The sequence below is a fragment of the Mesoplodon densirostris genome, chromosome 1 (assembly GCF_025265405.1).
Source record: "Mesoplodon densirostris isolate mMesDen1 chromosome 1, mMesDen1 primary haplotype, whole genome shotgun sequence".
NCBI classification, from domain to species: Eukaryota; Metazoa; Chordata; class Mammalia; order Artiodactyla; family Ziphiidae; genus Mesoplodon; species Mesoplodon densirostris.
Window position 1 is genome coordinate 200,338,304 of NC_082661.1, and position 22,154 is coordinate 200,360,457.

General features: G+C 34.7%; 1 protein-coding gene across 3 annotated transcripts in view; it reads right to left on the bottom strand.

The window, feature by feature from the left end:
* Positions 1–22,154, bottom strand: part of MAPK10 (mitogen-activated protein kinase 10) — a 189,572-nt gene that overhangs the window by 32,921 nt on the left and 134,497 nt on the right. For 2 of the 3 annotated variants that reach the window (XM_060093479.1, XM_060093461.1), the window contains 2 exons: positions 17,190–17,372; positions 10,920–11,044 (listed from right to left, as the gene is read on the bottom strand). In XM_060093479.1, the coding sequence (XP_059949462.1) occupies positions 10,920–11,044; positions 17,190–17,372 (308 nt within the window). The remainder of the gene's footprint in view (positions 1–10,919; positions 11,045–17,189; positions 17,373–22,154) is intronic. The other variant, XM_060093470.1, reaches the window with a different exon arrangement.

Consider the following 22,154-nt stretch of genomic DNA (forward strand, 5'->3'; position numbering starts at 1 on the left):
CTGATAGCCAACTCTAACCGTCAATTATACATATTTTTGTAGCTCCCTCATCCAAAACTTTCTGTATCAGACTAGCGTTTTTTAAAATATTAAGAATTAAAATTGGAGGTAAAAACTCTAAAAATCTCATAAAGCCCATGAACTATATCCCTAGAAAGATATACACACATAATTATAGGCATATAATTTCAGTATGTTTTTCACCAGCCCTCAGGGTCCCATCCAAGGAACCTCTAGGGTAAATGAATGACAGAATAAGAAAGCTTAGTGCTAGATCGTGAGCTCAGCAGGGTAGGGAAGTGTTTCCCTCATTTGTGCATCTTTAACTCTGGAACAGTGCTCAACATATCACACGAAAAAAATAAGAATTTGTTATGTTGAACTGTGCATGATGGGCATGTGTGTATTGGGGGATTTTTTTTTTTTTTTTTTTTTTTTGCGGTATGCGGGCCTCTCACTGCTGTGGCCTCCCCCGTTGCGGAGCACAGGCTCCGGACGCGCAGGCTCCGGACGCGCAGGCTCAGCGGCCATGGCTCACGGGCCCAGCCGCTCCGCGGCATATGGGATCCTCCCAGACCGGGTCACGAACCCGTATCCCCTGCATCGGCAGGCGGACTCTCAACCACCTGCGCCACCAGGGAGGCCCATTGGGGGATTTTTTAAAAAGGAGAATGTACTTTTTAAAAGCTCATCACACAGTTAAACCTCATTGAATCTGGTAAAGATGGGACAGAAAAACATTTTAAGTAGCAAACCAGAGCAGATTTAGAAACTTGAACAGGGCTACCCACCAAATAAACATTACTGCTGGGAATAGAACAGAGGTGGCCTTTAAATTACAAAGTTTATATATAACAACATATGGGCCTTTCAGAAAATATCACCACCTCTGCAGAGCAGTATCAGTTTCTTTATCAATAAAGGTTCTATATTGAAAACACTCATAAGGATACAAGGGTGGACAGGAATGCCTTAGAACTACACTTGAACTTATATACACAGTACTTTAGAGGAGATTCTTTTAGGACAGACAAAAAATTGTGGAGAAGGAACAGTCTAGTTTGATTATTTTAGCAACATTGCAGGAAATATTTAGCAACATTTAGACAAACAAGGCAGGAACACAAATTACCAAGTAAGTTATGTTTCCTAGAGATTAGCCATTTTTATGACTTCTACTTATCTCAAGGCAAAGCTGTCCAACACAGATTCTCTCTTCTGTCCGACCTTTCTTTCCTCCTCTTTAGTCTTCCTCTTACTATAAAATTTGATAAGTTTTCATTGACAGAAAACCTTACAAGTTCTGATATTGACTTCTTTGCTTATCTCTTAGGAGTGGCTCTGACAGGGAAAAACATTACTTGTTTTCTTTTTTTTTTCTCTTACAGTTTGTGGATTATAGTACTTTGTGGCACCTTAGACAGATGCCACAATGAGTAATCTCTTTCTTTCCATGATGAAAATATTAAGAAAATAAAACACACTCTCACAAATACCTGCTCCCTTGACTTAAGTGGGTGGATCTCATAATAACTAGAAGTCATCTAGGAAAAAAGAAAAAAAAATCATAGATTTGGGAGAACCTGACAGGACATTATAACTCCGGATTTCAGAGATCACCAGCTGTGGAATGTTCTAAAAAAACAATTTATGATCCCTTCCCACGTAAAAGAATTCTCCTTCAGTGCTCTATTCAAGAAATTAACAATATTCACTGCTTAAAGGGCTCAAGGTAATATATGAAAAGAAAAACCTGATCATAGGCTCTACCAGTCAGCAAACCAGGTACCTCCTGAGAATGAACTATTCAACTACTCCAGTTTTGATACTTGAGAACCATAGGTGTTCTGTGAATTCTGAACATCCCAATGATTTGAAAGCAAGGAGGTTTTTCTTCAGTAGAACAATTTGCTAAAATTAAAGACAAATGAATTAATGTTTGAGCAAAGTATATGTTCTTCTTGTAAGTCATGTAACGAGAGGGACCACTAAAAGCAGGTGGCTAAAGCCATCTATAACAAGCATTTTGACAAGCTCACAACAACATGGCATCAAAACAATCCCAATGTGATTCAGAAGATATTTTCACTTTAACAGTTGAGGTACTGGGCATATGAACTGTAATGTAAGTTATATTTTTCTCTAGAAGGCAGTTAGTAAACTGCTCACATTTTGCTGCTGAAAAGGATACATCAGTACAAACAGATGGAAATTTAGAATTCCACAAACAGCAGATATTAGGAATTAGAGACATCGATTTAACTTTAAGCAAGCAAATGAGAATCAAAAAATACAAATTTCTCTTTCTATAATTAAACACATAATTGGAGTGCATCAAATTCATATCCATTGTAGCTCATGTTTCTTTCTACTTATTTCTAAATTTATACACATTCTGAGTATAATAAACCTACTTAGAGTTCAACTCCGCACTAAATGGGTCTTCTGTGACAGATAGATGGCACTAAACTATTTCTCAAATTAAGCCTGCCAGGGAGTCGCACTAGCTTTTTCTCAGCATGATGCATGCTGCAATAATAAGAAATCATAAGACTCAAAGAGGTAGTCCGTGTGTCAGGACAGATGGAGAGAACAGCTGAGAGAGGGATTCAGCCAATTTATTAACTCCCTGTGAGTAGAATAAATCATAGTTGAAAGAATTCAGAGGAACACTTAGTCTGAAAAGGAATTTAAATGATGGCAATTTTAGAATGGAGAGAGTAGAATAATAATGTTTCACCTTAAAACATCACTCAGTAACCTCTTAGACTTTCCAACCCCAATAGAAAAAGGTCACCAGTGACCAGCACCCCAATTATAGACCAAGCTAGTGATGAACACTTGGGAAACATTTAGACTGATTGTCAAATTTAAAACACTTAATGAATACTATAACATACTGTGGAAGTGAAATCCATGATATTAAATATTTGAGGTACCATTGTTAATTATTCTTTTCCTTGCTCTGAAATGGGATAGCTTGTCCTATTTGTGAAAATATTTAAGAGAACTTACTTATAATTTTTGATACTCTTAAAATGCTAGACATAATCTGAGAAATATTTTTTGAGAATAATTTCCTTTATACAAGCTCCATATAGGACTTTCAGAAAAATTCAATTTATGTGTTTTATCACATATAGTGATATATCTAGTTGTAAATATGAAAAGAAAAAACCCTTTATAAGTTTTCCAAATTTTAATCGAAGGGAAAAAAGCATCATTGAAATGATCTAAAGAAAAGTAAATGGAGTTTTTTTTTTCTTACTGAAAGTGAGTGTACTTAACATCAATAAGCATCTTATTACTAGTACCGAACTAGTAATACAATCCCTAGTAAAATCCCAGGTCATACTCAGAGACATAGCACCATGCAGTCTTTTTGGCTTTAATGAAAAGCAATGGAGGCTTTTTACCCATTAAATGTTAAGAGAAACTAGTTTTCTTATTATTTTGGTGAGATAGACTTTTTCTTCCCCAATAAAACTTTTAGATTACTCCAAAAAAAATTCTTAAATAATGTAAATGTTGCAGGTTATGTTTTAAAAAATATTTAAAAGGTCTTTTTTTTACAGTTTGAGAATTTCTATTAAATTTTATTTAATAAACTTCATTTCCAAACTGGCTTCCTTCTCAGGCTCACTAAAGGCAAACAAAAATAACATCTATTAGCCCTTTAAGCATGTGTCTATATCCCCTGGGGGAAATCAGGGAACAAAAACAGAAGTTTCTGAATTTCAGATTGATTACTTATTCAGAAGTTATCTTGAGGACATGGCCTAACCTTTTAATATTACTCACCAAAGGGAAATGTCAATTACAAAGACTTTAATCCCCTTTTCTCTCAATGGGAGAGATATAGCCTATACAGAGAGTTGTTTTCTTTTATAACTCATTTAAATCATTTCTTCTAGATAATTCATGTTTAATGGTGTTAGACTCACTGACTTAATAAAGAGATTATAAAATATTTGAAGCAAGCACATATACCTTTTATTCAGTGGTTTATCATAAAAACATAAAACTACTGAGGGACTGATTGAGCATTAGATGCATCAAGTTCATATTCATGGCGGCTCGTATTTTTTCTCATTCCTAAATTTATATTCATTCTGAGTATAGCAGAATGTACTTAATACATTTATAATTTAATATATTTATAAGCCTATTCTTTACCACATTGTTTTAGGAACTTATGGACTTAAGAGAATTCAGTAGAAGATAATTGGTTAAACCATAGTTAGTGAAGATAAAGATAATACAAACAATAACTCACTCATGAAGTAGATAACAGAGTAAGTTAACACATGATAATCATAATCAAATAATATTAGCTTTCACTATAAAAAATATATTCAGGAGAATTAGAAGTAGAAAATGAGAATAATTTCCCACCATCACCCTCAATCACTTGAATTTTGTTTGAAGGCCCCAGATAGTCAATACTTATAGATGAATCTTTAAACTACATACAAAGTCTTAGTATGCCAACTTCAGGATTCTTTGATTATTCAATAATAATCTACGCATTTCAGTTACTAAAATGTGGTCAGGACAATTATTTATATTCAAAGCTGACTAGTTTTTTTAAAATATCATAGCTAGAGATAGATTATCATAATTTGTTAAATATAATTCAAAGCTATTGATGCAATCTGGATAAGGATTAGGAAACAGTCATTGCAATTTATAACTGATTAACCTTAAGAGGGACAATTATTACAGATTTTTCTTACGTTCAGAATCCTATATACTAAACAGGTTAAATTGTCAAGTAAGATAGATAACCCACATTTGTAGGAATTTATGTCCAGAGATAATAAGCTATAAAATTCCCAATCAATAAAAATTTCCATTGGCTATTAACTGAATAAATATATTCAAGAGAATTAGAAGATCAGTAAAAGCAGGAACCTTGTTTATTGTTTTAAATTCACTGCTGAATCACCATCACCTAGGTCAGTGTGGGACACACAGTTTGGGTTTAATAAAATATTTACAGAGTGAAAAACACCAAACCGTTAATAAATAATCGAAACATATGTGACTAGCTCTGTAGGAGCTGGATAAAGAAAAAGGGCTAACGAGAGAAAGAAAGACAAAGAAGGAAGAAATAACAAAGAGGTGAGTGAGAAGAAAGAATGTCAGAGGTCTTTTTTGGTGTGTTTTACCTACTTGGCAGCAGAAGAGTGGAATGAAAGCAACCTAAAGGAAAACAGATCGCTGAATCTCTCATTCCCCCATGCACATGTTGTCCAGCATTGGCTCCACAGGCCATCATCAACAGCATAACAAACAACTGAAAAAGTGACACCAACATACAAAAGGAGAACTACACACATTCAATTGCAAACCCAATGAGAAATGCTCTCATGCCCAGATTATCGGGTTGGCATAGTACTTGTGATTTCTACAAGATACTTGAGGAAATGAAATATTAGGAGTTTCTAAGGGGATAATGTTTACTTCACTATTACCCAGTGTGGCCCCTGAGCACCTACCTCTTCCAACCTCCAGTCTTCTTCTCTCCAGATTAAGTGAGCCTAACCATCGGTTACTTTAATTTTACTTAGGGGTTTTAGAGCTGCAAATGAGGAAAGAATGAATAGGTGAGTGCCTGCCTTGGGCCTATTTGCCCACAGATACAGTCTTCACCTTTCCTTTATTTGCTCTGTGTCTCAGAGGCTGGCCCCTGCAGGCTGCATTTCCAAGGCTCACCTATTGGCTGGTTTAGGGCTGGTCTCAGCCAAGAAAAGGGAGACACCACTAGAAGATGGGGGCAGTGGGGAGAAGCCAGGCCATTTCTCCCCATTTCTCTTGCCAGACACACCTGCCTCTCCTCTGTGTCTATTACCCAGCTCCCACTGGACAGGCCATCACTACCCAGCCCTGGGCTCCAATAAACCATCTCCTCTCTTAGGCTTCCTACTGTCGCTAATCTCTGGGTTGTTCCAAGAGTATCTGCTCTTGACTTTTGCATTGAAATCAGAAAATATTCTTAGCTTTGCCACTGTTTAAATGCCGTCTAGGGTGGTATCTGCTCAGACCTCAGACTTTAGACTACATGTCTCTCCTGAACTGGTCTTATCTGCCTGCCCTATGTAATTTGTCCACATCTCACAGAGCCAGCCCTCACTCTGGATTGCTCAGGCCAAGCTCTGGAACATTTGCTACTTTGACCACAGACTTCTGATTCTCGTCTCAATGCTTTCTGATCCCATGCCTAGCCCTATTCTACTCTCCTCATCATAGCTTATGAACCTGTGTCCCTGTCACTGTTCACAGTTGTAGAGCTTATATTCTGAATGTTGATATTGGCTGAACTGTAGCACGAAACCATTCTACAATGATCTTTAAGCTCTCATTTAAGATTTACCTTGAACATATTTCCAGACATACACAACAGTAAAATTTACATATCTATGTCACAAGAAAATTGAAAATAGTGCATATTTCCTGGATGGTTGGTCTTCCCTTCCATGTGCTCACTTTGGTAATGACCAATAAGATACAAAGGCAGACAAAAAGGTAACTAAAATAATGTCAGAGGGTAACTCTGCTCAAAGGGCATAAAATCTATGATGGCCTTGCAATAAAAGAGCTTATAATAGTCAGCTTAGCTTTTTTCTATAAATTATTTCACTGTCAGCAAAAAATAACATAATCCCTAAAGCAATGAAATAGTATATATTAATAACAATAAAACATTTAAGGCTCTATTAATTATCTTATGTTGTAAACAGACAGTAAATGTGTAACAGTACTGACTATTCTTGGCTTACATTTTCTAAGTGCTTATTTTAATTGAACTTCAGCACTAATACATGTAAGTGTTATTCTGTTTCCCAGGTTATTCTCTCACTGTGGAGCTAAAGACCAGATTGTTTAACTCGAGGTCTATATGGGTAGATTAAATTCCCACCCAGCCTTGTCCCAATTCCCAAATTAATCTTGAATTGGGTAAGAAATAATAAACAAACTCAGCACTGGCCTTGCTTCCCTCATCGCACTCCACCCAAACTGACTTGGTTAGTCATACCATTTCCCCTTGGTCTCTATGTGGATGGCATGTGTGCTTGTATTCCTAACAGAACATTCCCAGCCTCTCTCTCCAGTTCATCCTCAGCTATGGCCCATGTTCCAAGCCTCTCTTCTAGCATTCTTCCTGTGACTTTGACTCAGTCACTATACAGAAGGTCGTAAGTTGCCTGCCACCCCTCCTCTGCACTCTCAAGTATTATACCTGGGGTTTGCCAACTGGAGGACAGAATTCTCAGATAGCAGCTGCCTGACTGGTTCAACCTGCTCCTTTGTCCAGATTCCCAGAGTAATGTTTTGATCATTTAGGACTGGATCTGGGCCTCTCTGAGACAGAGCCTTCCAACAGTGGACCTGATCACTACTGGCCATGAGCCAGGACCCCAGCACCAGTCCCACCTTAGACAATGGTTCCAGTGTCAGGTCTGGAGCCTTCCTTCTTATCATGAATTGAGAAGTAAAGATATGTCCTTCTCTAACCCCGTAGGTTTTCAGTTGGCTTCCTTATGATGATTACTTTGAGTTTTGATATCTTTGGTTTGGTGATTGAGCACATCTCCTCCCCCTCCTCTCTCCCTCCCTCTCCATAGTGCTCTCCCACCCCTAGCAATGCAGAACAACTACAGAAGCCCTTAGTAAGGCTCCTGCACTCAGGAGCTTTCATAGAGTGCTCAGAAGTTTTTGAAAAACATAAAACTATGTTTTAAAAAGTGGTCATATTTCATATTCTCCTTAAGTTCCTGTTTTATATTCCCTGAAACATAGTTAATCAACTCCTCCTTAGCTTGCAGTTCACAAAAGTCCTCCTAAAGTGTGTTCATATCCCTATTCTCAGGGTTTGCAGGGTGATAGCCACCCTGTATCCTAGCAGTGTCTCTAAACTCAAGAATCTGGTAAGAAACAAGGCAACTGATCCTCACTGTTTCTGTATTTTCCTCCAACAGAGCACAGAGAATATGTTCAAGTTTATTCTCTCAAATAGCCCTGACTATACCCTAGTTTAATAAAGATAAATTATAATGAGAATTTGTGAACAATGTAATTTGTCTTTATTTTGGTTTAAATTAATGGCACTGGATTCTTTTATACTTGGCAAGGTAGTTGTGGGTATACATCAGCCAAAAAAGAACATCTTAAAATCTTGAAGAAACTAGATAAATTTTAGTGATTTTTTAAAATATGAGTATTTCTATAGTTTCTTGGCCAGCTGGTCCTTTTTCACCAAATATATCTATCTTTCCTAACATCAAAGGGTAGTAAAGGCTTGCAAGTAAAAGTCATAACAGTAATAGTAATGATTATGAGAATAGTAATTTATGATTTCTACTGGCTGTCAAGTACTGTATGAAGTACTTTATGTACATTACCTCTTTAAATTCTCAGAACACTATGTACTATGTATGATTGTTTCCTATTCTTAGTTAAGAAAACTGAGTGAGGGAAGGTTAAGAAACTTGACCTAGGTCAGCTAGTAAGTGGAAGAACAGAAATTTTAACCTAACCCGTCTTTCCATATCTGCGGCATTGCATGCAACTCAATAAATTGCATTTGTGTATGCTATTGTACTCCCCCTGATGAATACTGAAACAGAATTAGAATACCTCCCAATTGTTTTATGAAAAAGCATTGACATGAAATGTGGCCTTTGTGTTCAGGGTACATACTTCTGTTGCTCTGAACATTATCTGAATAAGAACTTGCTAATAATTTGAGCAGTTCTAACTTCAGAATTGATGTAATATTACACAAATAGATGAATATTAACCTTGACATTCAACTTTTGACATTTTCAACTTCATTGTTCCATGAATAATTTTCTCTCTTACAGTTATGACAGCATTCATATGCTCTCCTCTTTTCATTTTGGTACTTTGGCACTTTTGGATACATGTGATAAGATAGCTTGTAGTATGGTTAACAGATTAAGACACATAGCATTTCTCTATTCTTTATTTTTTTCTGAAGACATCACATTCTCTTGCAGTTTTTCCTTTATCACTCTACTTGACTCTATTTTCTTCCAAAGAAACTTATTTTGACAATATTGAAATGGCTGACAAAAAGATTCTAGCCATGTAAGGTACTCTAAGTTTTATCTTTCTATCCTTCAAAGGAATTTTTCATAAAAAGTTAAAATTAAGTTAAAAATCCATTGATACTACTCATTAATATATTGATACAGATTCTAAGCAATTGTTTTTTTTTCCAGGCAATATGATTACAAGTGAATTACAAATGCAGACATTATGACTCCAATTAAACTCTAGGTCACTATCCATTAAAAACAGATTATACACATTACATTAGATGTGAGGAAAAATACATATGCCACATGATTCAAACTATCAAAATAAGTGAAGAGCAATAATTTCAAATAATTTATGTTTGCCTAAAATTTTTATCAGCATAACCTCAAAAATCATCAGAGAAAAAATTCTTATGCTTATTTTTTTCATACATATACATCATACTTTCTCTTACTTATTTCATTATTTCATTCTACCCCAGGAACCTCTTTGAATTATTTCCCAAGAATGAGAGACTGGAAGAGATTCTAGTTTTTAGCTGTAAGAACATTAGTATTTTTAGTTTTAAGAGCATTAGAAGTAAACTCAAATAATTTGGGGGATTTTATTTTGTAAAAATCAAATTAAGCGACTAAAAATTCATTTAAATCAAATTAAAATTTCAGCATCATTGTAAAACTGCTTGAGAGAACAGATCTTAAGAAAATGTTATAAGAGACTGTTATACCTCAGTTTCCATGCAGGAAGAGTCATTTATCACTGAAGTGTTTTCTCTGAAATTTTTGAATGTTTAAGAGCTGGTTACTACGAAAGGTCGCTTTTTGAATATTATGTCTATAAAGTTTGATTCTACCTGATCCTCACTCCCATCTGTCAGCTCTCACTTATCCAGTGGAGGGTGAAAGGATGAGAATTAATGTCAGCCTTGAATTTAGCATCTCTAACATGAGCAAGCACACAATGAAGCAGAGGAAAAGAAGTCAAAACAATGCAAAAATTGTCCAGGCCAAGAATATCTTGGGGTACAAAGAAGTTCACAAGAAAACAAACAAACAAAAAGAAGGACAAGAGGACATTCCTGTTGGGAGTCCTACAGGACACACATGGGCAAAACAATAGCCCTGTGCCCTGAGCAGCCCTGGCTCCATACAGAGAAAAGGAGAAAGGCAGAGAGATAAGAAAGTGATTGAAGAGAAGACAGTAAATGATGGAAAAATAATTTAAAAATTGAAAAGACTTATGCTTCTGAGAAGATTCTTAAACTATATCTGGATTGAAAATATGGAGATATATCTGACTATTGTAAGAACCAACCTGTAATTTAGAACCAACCTGAAATAGTGTCCTTATTGGAATACCCGATTTTTCCCATCTGATTTATGCAAGGCTTCACAAAGGCACCAACGGCCTAGTAAAGGCTTTATAATCTAAATGTTCTTAGTACCACACTTTACTAAAGACAGGCATCTTATCGTAATAGAGGCAAAGAGACTTATTTACGTTTTCTGTTACTTAGTTTGCAATAAGAGAGGCTGATAATTAAACATAAAGGAGGAAACACCAGTGGTGTTAACAATTTAACAAAAACTAATGGAAGTGTTTCATGGACAGCCGAGGTTTATTGGACTAAATCACCATCTCTCATAGGAAATCCTGAAAAAGAAACACAACTCAAAACACAGGCTGAAGAAAATAACTTTTAGAAGGGAAGGTAATAGCTTTGTGACTTAAGAATTTTATGAAGGTCCTTTGAGTATTGTTTTGGATTCTAATTCTCCTTCAGTTCACACCATGGAGCACCCAGTTACTATGATTTGTTTGCAGAAAGAAAATAAAATAAGCTGAAGACTTACCGCCTCCACTTCGGCAGGATCATACCACACATTGATGTATGGATGCTGTAAGGCATCGTCCACTGATATCCTTTTTGCTGGGTCAATCACTAGCATCTTTGACAACAAGTCCCTGGCTTGGCTGGCTGAAACGATGAATGAGAAGAAAAATAGTAATGTTTTGATTTTGGCAAGGAAATTTTTTGGAGGGAGAAAAAATTTTAAAAACAAAAAACAAAGATCAATTAGCACCTTCCATCGAAATGTCAGGTAAGTTCACCAAGTGATTAGGGAAATGCAAAATGAAACAATGAAAATATTTTTTTATCCATCAAATTTGCAGAAACAAGAGATGGCATAATATCCACTAACTCCAGGTCATTTCATTCATGTTGGTGGCAGTGTTAATTGATAAACATTTTTTAGAGGGCAATTTTGGCAGTACCTATTAAAATTTTAAATGTGAATACCTTATAGCCCAACAGTTCCACTTTTAGGTATACAGTCTAGAGAAACAATTAACATGTTCATGAAAAGCATATAGAAAGGATGTTCACTGCAGCACTGGTCAAAGATTCAAACATTTTAAACAATCTAAATGTCCACCTATAGAGCAACTAAATGAGCTATGGTACAACTGTACCAATTATATTTGGCAGTTTAAAAGAATAAGGTGGATCTATATGGACTCACATGGACATAGTCTTAAGTGAAAAAAAAATTTGCAGGATGAACCATAGATCCTGATGCCATTGTATAAATCTGTCCCTTCCCAATAACACAACAAACACTTCCCTCTCTCTCTATTTATGTATATAAATGCATAGAAAGGTCTGTGGGGATAATCAACAAACTGAAAATCATACTTAACTCTGAGGAGAAGAAAATATATACATGTATTGCTTGCATAGTTAAAAATAAATTCAAAAGAATGAAGTTTTAAAAATGGAAACAAAGTGAGTGTACACCGCTCATTTTAAAACTTTTCTGAGCTGTGAAAAAGGATAAAGCACTGTCTAGAGGGAGACAAGGAGGTCAGGGGTGACTTTTTGAAAATGGGAGAAATGATGAGGACTTTAACAGGACCAGAAGCTTCAAGAATTGAGAGGAGGGGACAGATTTGAGAGAAAAAAATCCACAAGACTTAGTAACCAAATTGATGTGGGAGATGTTCAGTTTATAAAATACATATTGTCCACTGTGTGCCAGGTACAGTGTGAGATGCTAGAGATATAAAAAATTACATGGTGATAATCATTAAATGCATTTATTTAATAACATAGCTAAGGACACTTTAAAAATCTCTGAAAATACATAAAATTTTCAAGAAAATACAGATACAAACTGGTTTGGAAGTTTTTATGGTGAAAATATTCAGTTTATTCCAAACATATGGTAAAACTTCAAATTAAAGAAAGCAAAATCTAAATTGGTTTGCTAAATTAGGAAAAAGGCAATGTGTGTGAATCCATTAATATGTATCAACTTTTAATTATCAATTTTTTCTGATTATTAAGGAAATATGGGTTAATTATAAAAAATTCGGAAATCACATAAAACATAAAATCCAGAAAAACCCACCTTCCCCACAGGCAATCACTCTCATTATTAATGTATTCTCTTCTAGTTTTACGTGTTTTTTCATAACTTTGATTGTACTACAGTTAAAATGTAGCAATCTATGACATTAGTATCTCTGGTGTTGTTACATTTTAATAACATACTTTTTTTCTTTTTAAAGAAGATGTTGGGGGTAGGAGTTTATTAATTAATTTATTTATTTTTGCTGCGTTGGGTCTTCATTTCTGTGTGAGGGCTTTCTCTAGTCGTGGCAAGCGGGGGCCACTCTTCATCGCGGTGCACGGGCCTCTCACTATCGCGGCCTCTCTTGTTGCGGAGCACAGGCTCCAGACGCGCAGGCTCAGTAGTTGTGTCTCATGGGCCTAGTTGCTCCACGGCATGTGGGATCTTCCCAGACCAGGGCTCGAACTTGAGTCCCTTGCATTAGCAGGCAGATTCTCAACCACTGCGCCACCAGGGAAGCCCCGATAACATACTTTTTATATATTTATTTATACTAATTACATATTTATAAAAATCGCTAGTTAAATTAGACTGGAAGATTTTTTTTATTTCTACTAGTCATTTTTCTGGGGATCTCAATTCTAAAAATTTAATTTCTGCTAATTCCAAACTGATACTGTGAAGTTCACAAGAGTAACAAAAGTACAGAAATATACTTTAATTTTCAATAATTAATCTTTCTCATTGTTAATAACCCTGTCATGATCTAACGGGGCTGTATTGGTTTTTGTCATTGGTTCAAAGATCTCTTTGATTTGTAACTGATTTTATACCCAGACTCACACAGTCCCACAAGTTCTCCCATCAAACCCACCTATGTTTCTGCTCTTAGAAAGGGACAGGGGGGTTGGGGTGGTCTCCTAATCAATAGAGACATGAATGACAGTAATACCAAATCATCTTACTAAGAAACAAGGATCAATACTCTTGTAGGGAACAAAATGGGGAAGAAGAAAAGCATTTAATTCTTCATCTTTCATTCTTTCATTTGCAAGTAAATGTCTTACACTCTTTAATAACAGTAGAATAAATTCATCCCTTTGATTCTTTGTGTAATTCTTTATAACTTGCTGATTTATATTACAATTATAATTTAATAATTATAAATATGTAAACTAGTTTTTTTAATGTTTTTAAACTTTTTTTACAATTTTTAAAAGTTACTTTCCATTTATAGTTATTACAAAATATTGGCTATATTCCCCATGTTGTACAATACATCCTTCAGCCTATCTTACACCCAATAGTTTGTACCTCCCACTTCCTCCCCTATATTTCCACACACACACACACACACACACACCCGTCACTGGTAACCACTAGTTTCTTCTCTATAGCTGTAAGTCTGCTTCTTTTTTGTTATATTCACTAGTTTGTTGTATTTTTTTAGATTCCACTTTTAAGTGATATCATACAGTATCTGCCTTTCTCTGTCTGACTTATTTCACTTAGCATAATGTTCTCCAAGTCCATCCATGTTGCTGCAAATGGCAAAATTTCATTCTTTTTTATGGCTGAGTAGTATTCTATTGTGTGTGTATGTGCGTGTGTGTGTGTATCACATCTTCTAGTTTATTATTTGCAAAAGTAATATAATTGTAGTGGTTCAAACTGAATTAAAAAGCCAAAAAATAAACTCAAGGAGGTTGGAATTATATCATGAAGCATGGCATTTTACTGAATAGTTTCTCTCCAAGTGCTTGCATTATATCTTTAATCAAGGTTTTGTGGCGTCTGTATTGTTATACTATAAGTGACTTAATAGGAAGGGATTACTTTTGCCTGACATGTCAATTAGCATCATAAAGACATACATTCTTCAAAATCTCTACCTGGGGTATTAGCACTTCTTCATTCTACGTATAGTTGATGTTGCTCTTAAAAGCAGTAGATTTATCAAGACAGTATGGTACTGGCACAAAAACAGAAATATAGATAAATGGAACAGGATAGAAAGCCCAGAGATAAACCCATACACATATGGTCACCTTATCTTTGATAAAGGAGGCAAGAATATACAGTGGAGAAAAGACAGCCTCTTCAATAAGTGGTGCTGGGAAAACTGGACAGCTACATGTAAAAGTATGAAATTAGAACACTCCCTAACACCATACACAAAGATAAACTCAAAATGGATTAAAGACTTAAATGTAAGGCCAGACACTATCAAACTCTTGGAGGAAAACATAGGCAGAACACTCTATGACATAAATCACAGCAAGATCCTTTTTGACCCACCTCCTAGAGAAATGGAAATAAAAACAAAAATAAACAAATGGGACCTAATGAAACTTCAACGCTTTTGCACAGCAAAGGAAACCATAAACAAGATGAAAAGACAACCTTCAGAATGGGAGAAAACATTTGCAAATGAAGCAACTGACAAAGGATTAATCTCCAAAATTTACAAGCAGCTCATGCAGCTCAATATCAAAAAAACAAACAACCCAATCCAAAAAATGGGCAGAAGACCTAAATAGATATTTCTCCAAAGAAGATATACAGATTGCCAACAAACACATGAAAGAATGCTCAACATCATTAATCATTAGAGAAATGCAAATCAAAACTACAATGAGATATCATCTCACACCGGTCAGAGTGGCCATCATCAAAAAATCCACAAACAATAAATGATGGAGAGGGTGTGGAGAAAAGGGAACCCTCTTGCACTGTTGGTGGGAATGTTAATTGATACAGCTACTATGGAGAACAGTATGGAGGTTCCTTAAAAAACTAAAAATAGAATTACCATACGACCCAGCAATCCCACTACTGGGCATATACCCTGAGAAAACAATAATTCAAAGAGTCAGGTACCAAAATGTTCATTGCAGCTCTATTTACAATAGCCAGGACATGGAAGCAACCTAAGTGTCCATCAACAGATGAATGGATAAAGAAGATGTGGCACATATATACAATGGAATATTACTCAGCTATAAAAAGAAATGAAATTGAGTTATTTGTAGTGAGGTGGATGGACTTAGAGTCTGTCATACAGAGTGAAGTAAGTTAGAGAAAAACAAATACCATATGCTAACACATATATATGGAATCTAAAAAAAAAAAAGAAAAGAAAAAGGTCATGAAGAACGCAGGGGTAAGACAGGAATAAAGACACAGACTTACTAGAGAATTGACTTGAGGATATGGGGAAAGGGAAAGGATAGCTGTGACAAAGTGAGAGAGTGGCATGGACAGATATACACTACTAAAAGTAAATTAGATAGCTAGTGGAAAGCAGCTGCATAGCACAGGGAGATCAGTTCGGTGGTTTGTGACCACCTAGCAGGGTGGGATAGGGAGGGTGGGAGGGAGGGAGTTTCAAGAGGGAAGAGATATGGGGACATATGTATATGTATAACTGATTCACTTTGTTATAAAGCAGAAACTAACACACCATTGTAAAGCAATTATACTCCAATAAAGATGCTAAAAAAAAAAAAAGGCAGTAGATTTAGTAATAATTTAGTCTGTTGTCATTCAGAGAGCCGGTAGAGGTAGTTAAAAGAAGAAACCCAACTGTGCAACAAAAGTGTCACAAACACAGAAACAACGCTGTGAACTTAAAACCCGTCAGATAAAAGTCTGGAGGAAATAATAAGACCCTGGGAAGTCATAGCACCGCATTTCAGTTTCTCCATCTCATTTATGTCTATATTAGCTATAAATTAAGTCTGAAATTTAAATCTGTAGCTAATTAATTGTCCACTGAACATTTGGTGTAAAATTTCACAAGCATGTGTCTTTTTCCAGGATAATGTATAGATCCACCTAAAATAATAATTATTTTATTTTTAATAAATATTTATTAGTATTTTTATATCTAATAGTTACTGGGCACTTACTGTGAGCCAGGCACTGTTCTAAGTGCTTGACAAATTAGTCAGCTAATCTTCCCAATGACCCTGTAAGCACTTTCTACTTTCATTTGTTAAAGGAGGTACAGAAAGATGAGATAACTGGCCTAAATTCACACAGATTTTAAGGGGTAGGATTTCAGCTCCGGCAGGGGAAAAAATCAAATTTGCTTCAAAATCACATTCTCTGAAATGTCCTAAGTTAAAGTAAGAATTAGAATATTATTTATATTACACTTTATACATTACCAAGTTTATTCAGTCCTATAACCAAGCATTATAATCCCAGTTTTGTTGGTGAAGAAATTAATATTTGTTACTAAAGTTCATAACTGCAGACATAGTAGTAGAAAAATTACTTATTAATGAAAGTGTTTACACTGAATACAAAATGTGTAGGTAAAAAACCTCATTTATCACTCTAAAATGAAAAAATGGTGGTTAAGCATTCCATAAAATGCAAAGAAAACTCAAACATCTATAGCTCTAAGATTTGGCAACTAAAAACTTGTGTTGAAAGTGTTTCCAGGTAATAAAAAGAACTGAAACAATTATTTCAATGTATACTACATTGGTCTTTTAGAGTTAGCACTGCAAAATAATTTTAAGGTTCTAAATAAGCCCCATGAAATAGTTTAACCCACACCACTGTTACACACTTTATTACTAACCTTCTCTCTGAATATCCAGGCAATTTTAAAATCCTTGGCTTCTCCCCCTTTGTAAAGAAAATCTTTTAAAAATACCTCTCTTTAAATTGAGGTATTTCAAGTTAAAGAAAGATGTCTCTATAGCTTGCCCATCACCCACATAGTGGTTCTGAAATTGTCTCTGAAGGGCTTACCTTTGAGTTTATTGTGCTCGGAGTCCGCTGGGAAGAGGGAATCTGGAAAGAGCTTGGGGAAGGTGAGTCCTGCATACTTGGGCCGATTCTCCACATAGTTTCTTACTGTGGGTTGCAGTTTCTTCATGAATTCTGGGCATGGTGTTCCTAGTTGCTCAATTACCTTGTTCCACTGGTCAATATCTGAGAATTGAATAGTTAAGGGCAAAAACAAGTGTAGGCCACTAGCGCCTGCCTTTCCCTAGTTGGGAGACTAACTGCTTCTCAGAATCCCAAGCAGTCATCAACACAAATGGAGTTTTAATAAACAATAAAGGACAGAAATATAAAATCAGATTGTCAGGCAGTGAATCCCCTTGGAATTTTAAATTCACTTTTGGAACATATACACTTTTGGGGAATTAGCATTACTTAAAATAGGATATCATGAAATAGTCTTTGGGTTATAAAGATGAAAAGGTATTTAAATAACACAAGAAGAATTTCTCCTCTTGAGCTAAACTTCTGTATAACCATGTGATTTGGAAGAGAAAAAAAATATAAAGACATATAATAATATTATCATGAAATTACTTCAATCATTTATTTTCTAAAAATGACAAATGCACAAATATTTTATAAGATTTGTTTATATTTTTCTTAAGTCCTTTTTAAGGTTTTTTTCTTCTGTTCTCTATCAAATGGGAAATTTCATTATCTGTTAATGTTTTCCACTCATATGCATTACAAATAGGATCAATCTAATTTTTGATAGTAACTCACTAATTCTTCACCAAAGACTTAAATAAAATTCTCTTTATCAAAGTAGTCACAGTTTCATACCTATTTTCTTACTTCTGATGATAGTGCCCTGTATCCCTGAATATTGGAGATATGAGGGTAAACATAGGATGTTCAATTTAAAACAGATTTCAACCAAGTGCATGTGTTTCAAAAGTATGTTAAACATAGGGAATACTGCAAGAAAAATAAATATTACCTCTCTATGAAAGTTAATACTTTACAAAACTGGGGTGTCTCTCACCGACATACCCACTGATTGGGATTTTCTTTTTCATCTATCATTGATATTTGATATGTCAGAGCCTTGAGAATGATAAATACCTATGAAAACTCTGAAGAGCCAACTGGAAGAAGTTGATTTCAAACAGATTTCCTTGCCATGTGTCAGTGAATGATGGAGGCTTTAGAAATTCTTAAATCCAATACCCCAGGCAGTGTACTCTCCTATGTTGTTTATTCTACTACTCTATCTTTAGTGTAAAGTTAATTAATTCATTTTTGCTAATGTAATTTGTGACAGTTCAGGTAACTTTACCATAATATTACTTAATTGAGATTCATAAAATCTTTACCCCAGCTATTCTATAGGGTTGGACTAAAAAAGATGGGCAGTCCTGACAGAAGACAAAATTAACTATATTCAGCCAAAATAAATATATAATGCAAACAATGTAGATAGGTGATTGAACAAAGATAAAATCAAGCTGATTTGCAAATTCTCTTCTATTTCCCTTATAATCTAGCTGAATAAAGTTTAAATTATTACATAGTCTCTCAAGTATGGTGATGAAAAAAATACATGATTGTGTAATATCAAGAAATGAAGTAAAAGTGGGAAAAACTGAAGAATATTCCTTTACAAGATGATAGGAATAATTAAACAAGAATATATTTCAATAAAACTTAATCTAAATTACCATGTGCCTGAGAATATAGTAGTAAGTTCAAATCATTAGAAATAAACTTAAAAACTTACAAAAGATTAGAGTTAAAAGTTACTCTTAGACAAAAACTTACGTTAGTACTATGGATATAGGTAAGCTAGAATGACTTAGATATATTTAAATAGAAAACATTAATACAGTTAAATAAATCTCAGTGCTTACATTGTAAATTATGAAAAGAGATCTACTCTTTAATACAGTTCAATTATCATGTCCTAACAAGCCATCATTTAATCATTGGTCAAGCTTCTTTAGGATTCTGAAGATTTGATGTCAAAATAAAAATAAGGGCAAAGAAGCTGTCAGATTTTCTGTAAAGGAGTCTTTTAACAAAGGTGGCAAAATACTCCCAACACACTACTATAGTGACATTTAACTAGCAGTATACAGTTATTTAGTTAAAAAGTGATTGCTTTTAAAGTAACATTCCCAAAACAATTACATGTTATTTTTACAGTAAAGTTTAAGGAGACTCAAATATTCTGGAATTAATTAAACAAGAACTATTAAAATGTTTCTTATTACAAGTTATAATTAAAGTCTATAGAAGCACTCAGCACATTTTCCTACCTTAAATTGTTTTTTAGATGAAACACTATGTGGTCCTTGATGTAATGGTTTACAAAAAAGAAGGGAGGGGAGAATCTTTATTACTGACAATGAAATAACGGAATGTTCTAACTGAAAATATGTGTTAGAGTCATCTTTAAAATTGTGTGCCTCTATTTTAACCAATCCATTTCAGGTTCTTTCTTCCCACAAACATGACTAGTATACTTAGGTAGTAAGTATTTGTTTTCCAGATGTTCTCAGGATTGCAAACAACTTCGCCCACTATCTTTAGTTAACCACATGATTTTCCTTTATAATCATAATTAACCAAATATAAGCCATGACTGGAAGTAATGTCTCCTGGCTCCAAATCCAGTGCTTGTTCCAAGGATTCCAGTAAGAAAAAGAACAAGTTTGGAACTGATGTGTTAAAAATTGCTTTAATCTGGCCATAAAATTGATGGTATGTTTGTCACAGGCAATTCCTCTTAAAGAATGCCTCTGAAACTGCTTACCTAGTCTATTAGGTCAACATATCCACATAAAACAATTCATTTTATTAATATTTAAATAGAAAATAAGGTGATGCATTTTTGAAAGAAATTTTTAATCATCAGATTTCCACAATGATTTTATTTTTAAAAATACATAAAATATTAACTAGATTTTTATGATTATGTGCTAATGTTAGCATAGTAAATTTTTTTAAAAGAATGGCCAAAATTATTTTTGCAAAAGGATTTATTTGTTTTAGAACACTAATAAGTCATCATTTTTCTATTATATGAGTAAGGATGTGATTCCTTATAGATTCCAGCCTGTGCAGTTATCAAAAAAGCAATAAATATACATTTTAATATACTTTAATATATTTTTAAATATTTTGATCTACTATTTTGGAAATTATCATACAACTTAATTATCAAAGGTATTTAATAAAAATTGAAAAATGTCATTTAATAGGAATCATTTGACAATTTCCTCTAGTTCTAAATTCACTACATAAAAAATAGTCATATTATAAAAAGTTTGATTTTATAGAGTATAATGATAAGATAATGTGCAAATATTGTCTATTATTAATGTCTTCAATAAATAGTATTGTAATAGAAGAACGAATCAAAATAAGTATGGATTGTAAAAATGATTATATGAAATGCTAAGATTAAAAATTATTCCAGGACTTCCCTGGTGGTGCAGTGGTTGGGAGTCTGCCTGTCAGTGCAAGGGACATGGGTTTGAGCCCTGGTCTGGGAAGATTCCACATGCCACGGAGAAACTGGGCCCGTGTGCCACAGCTGCTGAGCCTGTGCTCTGGAGCCTGCCAGCCGCAGCTGCTGAGCCTGCGTGTCACAACTACTGGGGCCCGTGCTCCGCAATGGGAGAGGCCACCTCAGTGGAGGCCCACGCACTGCAGTGGGCCTTGCTCACCGCAGCCAGAGAAGGGCCCATGCACAGCAACGAAGACCCAATGCAGCCAAAAATAAAATAAATTTAAAAATAAATAAAATTTAATAAAAATTATTCCAGCTAATTCTTTTCAGTTAGCCAAGAATTTACATTTAATGTCCTCCTTTTACGTTAACTTCCTTGGTTGAGGAAATTTCTAAAATATGTAACAAACTGCCTTGAACCTAATGTATGAAATTACTCATACATTATTTTCTTATTATTTTCTGGGTATTGGGGATCATAATTTACACAATGCACATTAAGCTTTCAGAAGCTACTAAGTGGAATCATAAAGTGTTGTTTAATGACCTCATTCTACTATGCCCTTTGAATTACTGTATCTTCTTTTCATGTTTTTTTCTTCATTGATTACTTTTTGTTATGGTGAATATGGTTTCCAGAGTTGACAGCATCATGAATTCAGACTTGCTGTCTACTCTGCCCTAAGTCTTATATTCAATATTCTATGCAAAAATTTTCTGACATCTATTTGCAACTTAAAGAATATCAGTGTTTGGCCCCCAATTCTTAACTATGTTTTTAAAGATAATATTGTTTAAGAGCATTGTCTGTATAGAAAATTTCCAGGAGAGGCTACTTAATTTTGCAAGCCAAACTGCTGCCTTTGGCACTGCATTGTGTATTATTGTGTGGCTTTATGTTAGCCCTGCACTTATGTCTGCAATAAGGAAGTGGAGGTATGCATGTCATGTGTTAGGCATAATGATATAAAACTGTGGTTCCCAAACTGAATATTCATAACATAGGGAACTTATAAAAATACAGATCACTCTCCTCTACCCACTGATCTACAAGATTCTGAGTGTATACACCTGAGATGATATCATTAAGAAACACCAATAGTAATTGCAATCCAGATGGCCCCTGGACTCTATTTGAGAAATACTAACAATCTCTTGTGAATTACTAAGCCCAGATTTAAGAATAAAGTACTAACCTGTTTCAGTTTTATGGCACAAATTAGAATAGGGTCAATTTCACCAAAAGATTATTCCAGACCTATTTGCTATGGAAAACTTAGGGGTTGTCAACTTGGAAATATTTCAGGGAAAGAAAAATCCTAATATATGTTCCTTTTCCCCACGTCACTTTCCTGAAAAGACCATGGGAAATTATGACAAGTAGGCTCCATGCAGAGAAAGAGGAGTTCTACCCATAAACATCTAGGGAAAGATCAAATTTATATGTTGCTATCATAGATGTATATGGGGTG